The sequence below is a fragment of the Corylus avellana genome, chromosome ca5 (assembly GCF_901000735.1).
Source record: "Corylus avellana chromosome ca5, CavTom2PMs-1.0".
Classification (NCBI taxonomy): Eukaryota; Viridiplantae; Streptophyta; class Magnoliopsida; order Fagales; family Betulaceae; genus Corylus; species Corylus avellana.
Genome location: NC_081545.1, coordinates 384,475 through 390,806, shown reverse-complemented (window position 1 = coordinate 390,806; position 6,332 = coordinate 384,475). Strand labels below are relative to the sequence as shown.

General features: G+C 38.5%; 1 protein-coding gene across 1 annotated transcript in view; it reads right to left on the bottom strand.

The window, feature by feature from the left end:
• Window positions 1–4,690: 4,690 nt before the first annotated feature.
• Window positions 4,691–6,332, bottom strand: part of LOC132180585 (65-kDa microtubule-associated protein 5-like) — a 3,262-nt gene continuing 1,620 nt past the window's right edge. Inside the window, exon 2 of the mRNA XM_059593463.1 lies at window positions 4,691–5,178. Within this exon, the coding sequence (XP_059449446.1) occupies window positions 4,691–5,178 (488 nt within the window). The remainder of the gene's footprint in view (window positions 5,179–6,332) is intronic.

Sequence of the window (6,332 nt, the reverse complement as noted above, 5' to 3'; positions counted from 1 at the left end):
GACTCCTTCTTCCGTCGGGAACTTCATCATCAAGTGGTACATTGAAGTTACGGCCTTCAACTTATTCAAAGTAGGCCGACCAATGATGGCATTATAGGCACCGGGTCGGTCAATGACCAGGAAGTCTACCATTACAGTCCTCTGTTTTGGTGTTGTCCTTGCTGTTACAAGGAGTGAAATGAGGCCAATTGGCTGGACTTGCTCCCCTGCGAATCCGACCAAGGGGGAACTAAATGGTGTGATCCTATCACGATCAATACCTATTTGTTTGAAGACCGGCCAATACAGAACATCAGTCGAACTTCCATTATCCACCAAAATTCTGTGGATCATATGGTTGGCCACTGTCACTATTACTACTAATGGATCGTCATATGGCTGCATTACCCCCCTAGCATCCTCTTCCGAGAAAGAAAGAATCATTGAATCCTTCTTTGGAATCTTAGAAGGTCTTTGCACTGAAAGGACTTCTTCAGTCTGTGCCCTTCTTGCATAAGCCTTTCTGGCTAAATTGGACTGTCCTCCACCAGCTATTCCTCCTGCAATAGTGTGGATTTCTCCTACCACTCCTTGATCCCGAGGGGGTCTCGGATCCTCTCTGTGACCATCATCCCGATCAAGCCTCGGCTCTAGTCCCCCTACGTCTTGGTTTGCATCCAACAGAAGGGGATGTTGGTGAACCGTGTCTCGGTTCCTCTCCCTTGCTAGAAATCTTACTAGTCATCCGTCAAATGCCCGTGATCATTATGGTACTCACATAATTTAGTCCGATCTCGCTTCCTCGGATCACCCCGTAACTTACTCGGCCACCTAAAAGCTGGGTCCCTTCTGATCTCGATAAACACTTCGTTGACCCTAGTATTCAAAGGTGTGAACCTTCGATCTTCACGTCGCCGGGGTTCTATCTTCGGGAACGATGGTACAGTCTTCTTCACTACTTTCTTCTAGAACTTCTCTTCCTTCGGAGTAGATGCTACAGGTGGCTCCTTTTTGGCGTCTTCCTTTTCTTGGTCTTCTTCCTCTTGAGCTTTCGTGAGAGCCTTAATCATTTCCTCCTGATTAATATACTCCTCTGTCTTGGCGATAAACTCACGAAGAGTTATTTCTGTTGAATTCTTCGACACTTTAGCCATTAGGGGTCCGTTCGGCCTGACTCATCTTCTTGGTTGCCAGGAATTGGCTTAAAAATAGTGATCCAAGCTCCTTGAAACTGTCTACCGATTTGGCAAGCAATTTGGCAAACCAGTCCTGAGCGACTCCTTCCAAAGTGAGGGGAAAGATTCTGCATGCTATTTCATCTGGAAACCTATGAAGGGAAAAATGAGCATGGACGCTTTCCATATGTTCAGAAGGGTCGCCACTACCGTTGAACTCCTTGACGCGAGGCATCTTGAAGTTGTTAGGCAAAGGGAATCCTAACACTCGATCGGTGAAAGGCAGGTCGGTATTATCCATGAACCCCGCAGCAGGGGTTTTCTCATCCTTTGCAGCCAACTTACGAGTCAGCTCTTTGTACTTCTTCTTCAGATCCTCCATGTCAGCATTCATCTGGCCTTCATTCCGCCCATGAGGTTGTTCCCGTCGAGGCCTCGTATGCTGAGACCTCTCTAGGTTTTCCTGCTCTCGATGCTCTTCATTCTGGACAGTAGTATGATGGCTGGCTTGGACTGAACTTTCTTCCTCATCGCGGTGCGAACCGGCAGTCCGCTTCCCATCGCGAATTTCCCTTCGTCTTTCCCTCTCACGCCGTTCATCACGCCTTCTTGCTCGCTCTTGGTCCCTCTAGCTATTTTGGCCCTCAGCAGCTATGAGCCTTACAGCCAGGTCTTCATTCTACTTCTTCAGAGCCTTCATGGATTCAGACATCTGATTCATGAATTCGGCTAGATCGGATGGTGGCGGTGCGTTGGAGGCTGCAGCAGTGGAACAGGTAGTCACCCTTTTGATTAGTAGAGAACTGATGAAAATCGAAGTTCCCACAGACGGCGCCAAACTGTTGATGCACAGTTTTTTGTATGATGACGTGGCACACCTGGAGAGCTTGTTGACCAAGACACGAACAATTTGAACTGCACAGCAAAGAACAAAGAAGGATCGAAGTGACCGAGGGTGAGCCGGCGTGAGCACTCCGATGCCTAAGTTAGAATGGGAAAGGATATTGACAACAACTACAGAGCTCAGATAATGAGAGTTATGATTACCTTTGCTTTGATAATATGACTTGTATTTATAGGCAGGGAGAGAATTTAATTTCCCACACATTCAGGAATCGTATCCTTTGATATCGGCTAAACAACCATTTGAATGAAAGATCATGTTTGTTAGTTGTTCCACGATTTCAGTGGCTTGAGATCAGAGGATCAGCCTTGTAATCTTTTAGGCCATGCTAAATTAGAGCGTCCAAGTAGGACTTGATCGCTTTTGTGATCTTTGATATATCTTCATTGATATATGCAGGATCTGGATTGTAAAAAGATATGATAACAAGATTACTTATTTATTAAAAGTAGCATCTTTCAGGATATCAGAGTTATTCCCTTTACCGAGACTTACATGTCCTGAGTTAATCTCGGACTGTACGGTCTCGGCTATAGGGAGTCTCGGATTTACGGTCTTGGATAGGCAGGTCTCGGACTCATGGTTTCGGATAAGCAAGTCTCGGATAAGCAGGTCTCGGATTTGGGCCTCAGCTTGAGGACTGCTGAATAAATAGTGGGCTAGTCCATGACCCAACAAGCATAATGCTTTTGAAAGAGATATTTAAAAGTATCAAGCAACGTCATTTCACTACCTCATACCACGAAGTAAAATTAAAGACTTAACTTCTCGGTAGAATGCTACAATGCATTCTACCGACCATCTACTCACCATCTCTTCACTTGCATTTTGATTTTTTCAAAAAAAAAAAAAAAAAAAAAGAAGTAAAGAGAGAAGAGATGGTGGGTAGAATGCAAGAAAGCATTTCCCCTAGGAAAATAGGAGAATATAATGTATGAGTAGTGAAGAATATATATATATAGTGTACTTGGAATGACTACCTTCAGGGACGGAGCCAGGTTCTATGATGGGGAGGGACCGTGGTATAATTTTTAATTTTTATTTTTTTTATAACTTAAATGAAAAATATATTAAAATATAAAATTTGGTCAAATCATATATAAATGAGAAATACATTAAAATTGAAGATCAAATTAATATATAAAAACAAAATTAGAATCAATTCAGTTTTAACAAAAAAACAAACAAGAGAAAAGATACATAAATATTTATTTCATAATAGATTTCAAATTTCAACTCAAACACCTATTAAAATGGAACCTTTCGTTTTTTCATATCACGAAAAATCATTTATGATTGAATCTGTACTAAATGTCGCAGCAATTTCTCTTTCGATGTACAACATTAAAGAATCCGTCAGAAACTCATCTTCAATTTTGTTGCGAAGTCTAGTTTTGACAATATTCATAGCTGAAAATGCTCGTTCTGTAGTTGCGGTAGAAACGGGAAGAGTAAGCACAAGTACAACAACTCGAAAAACAAGTTAGTAGATAGCTGATTTTCTGGTTCTAACCAACCATTGGCACAATTCAAAAATATTTGACAATCATTGAAAACTTGAATGTTGAACTACATTATGCTCATAATGGTGAAGTTCTAATTCCAGCCGTTCTTTTTCGAGATCGGTAAAGTCTTGCGGATAAAACTTGTTTACCAACTGACAAATATCATCAATTCTAAAAGATTCACGGGCAACTTGAGGATCAAGAGCTGAGGCAAGAATAAGCAATTCTACTGCATGCTCACTGAATCGGCGATTTAATTCTTGCAATTGAGAATCTATTGTGGCACAAAAAATATCCACTCGATAATGTTGCCCAATTGTAGAGTCGGCTTGTTGGTGGCGAGCATGACCTCGTCTTTCAACATAACGAGCATTCATATTTGGAACATCTATGTTGCGTTTATTGCAAAATGACTTCATAATGTCAAGTAAAACATCCCATTTATCATCTCTATTTGTTGGATAAGTGCTTTAGTGGATGAAACAAGCTGCATGGCACTTAAAATACCTTGAGATTTGGATTGCAATGCTTGACATAACTGATCGGTAATCTGCATAGTTTCTTTCATGAGATGTAAGATGAATACAAATTCAAATGAAGTCATTACTTGTTGAATTGAATCTGCCTTTGCTTATTGGGAAGAAGTAGTTCCCATATCAATGAGTTTAACAATAATTTCACAAGCTGGACTAAAAATTTTGATCAAGCTAGAAACTGATCTCAAGTGAGAACTCCAACGAGTATCTTCAGCCCATTGTAAAGTACTAATTTGATGAAGTCCCATTTCAGTCTCAATCTCATCAATTTCAATCAAGTAAGCAAATTCAGCAGCTTGGGCAAGCCGTAAATCTTCAAATCGATTGCATGATGCACAAACAATATTGACAATAGAACTCAAATTAGTAAAAAATTGATGAACTGGAATAACTTCTTTTGATGCTGCCACTAATGCCAATTGCAAACAATGTGCGGAATAATGAATGTAGTAGGCATATGGACAATCATTTGAAACCAAAGCATGCAACCCATTCCACCCACCTCGCATGTTACTTGCACCGTTATATCCCTGCCCTCGAATGTTTTAAATGTTTAGCATATGTTTAGCCAATACAGAATATATAGCTTTCTCACATGAAGCCATCTTTGTGAACAAATCTTAAAACTATAGCCATTTGCTCCTTCATTGACTCATCACGAGCTTCATCAACAAGTATGCAAAATTTTGCATCACCAATTTCATCACAAATTGCCTTTTTCATTTTGGTTGAAAAAACATGTAAAATTTCTTTCTGTATCATTGGTGATGTGTAAGAGGCATTTTTGGGAGCATGAGCTATCACTTCAGCAATCTTTTCATTATATGAAACCGTCAAATTCAATATTTCAAGAAAATTTTCACGATTCTTTGAACCCACACTTTCATCCCGACCTCTAAAAGTAATACCTTGAAATGCAAGCACTCGAACAACATCTATTGAGGCTTTCAACTGAAGTAGATTGTTTGCAACTTGTTCAGAAGTGAAATTTTCAAACACATTTTCTATGTGTTGAAATTGGTTCATGAAGTCGTCATATGCCCTCTCAGCCATTCTATGAAATGAATTAGGATCTTTCCCTACATAATTGAGAAAAACACAATGTTTTCCATCTCTAATTTTCTTCAAATTCTTAAATCAATCTATAGTGAATACACATTGCGCGTAATGCCAAGATGACTTACTAAAGAGAAAGCATGGCAGACAAAATGCTGCATCTTTATCTGGCGAATATTCAAGCCATGTAGGAAATAGCAGGAACCACGAAGGTTGAAAGCTACGAAGGTGATTTTCTTTTCCAGATTTTGGGTACTCTTAGATATTACGTCGATACGGACCAGCTTTAATGTAAGCTCTTCTAATTTCATCACGTTGATTAATATCATAATCTCATATATTTGACGTCGCAATCCAGGATCATATTCCAATGAACTAACATCAACTTCATTGCTGTCAACTCTTTGAGAATTGTTAGGAGAATTTTCAGCATTGATGTCAACTCTTTGAGATTTGTTAGGATAATTTTCAGCAACTAGGATATCAGAAGTTGGCGATGACGCATCACCAACATTGACATTTCAAGTTTGTGCATTTTGTTTTTTGAAAAGTCAAGTATTGTATTTGGCTTTCCCATAGTCTACAAATAAATTTACATGGTTATATTAGAGTCTTATGCGTATGTTAACAAAGAACAAAATCACATGAAGAACAATATAATATAGGGAAAATTACAATTTATTCCCCTAAAGTTGACATCGTTTTTCAATTCGAACACCAAAGTTTTAATTTTTGCAATCAACCCCCCCCCCCCCAAAAGTTTCAAATTTTTGCAATTTGACCAATTGTATCCAAAACTTCCCATATTGCCCCTAATTTTTAATTTTATTATTTTTTATTATTTTTTTTTTAAAAAAAAAAAATCGAGGTGGCTATGGCCATCTAGCCATTTTTACACCCCCAAATTTGTTTTTTTTTTTTTTTTTTCATAAAAAATTAAAAAAAAAAGGGAAATTATATCTAAAATCCTTAGGTAAACGCGCTTTTTTTAAAAACTCCATGGGTATTTTTTTTTGAAAATTTAGTCCCTGGGTCACTCGAAACTACTAAAAAACTCTCTACCGTCAATTTTTGTTAACTTCCATTAGCCTACTCAAAACTCACCGTTTTATCTGATTAAAATATTATTTTTTTATTAATTTAATTTAAAAAATTCAATCTTTAAATATAAAAATAA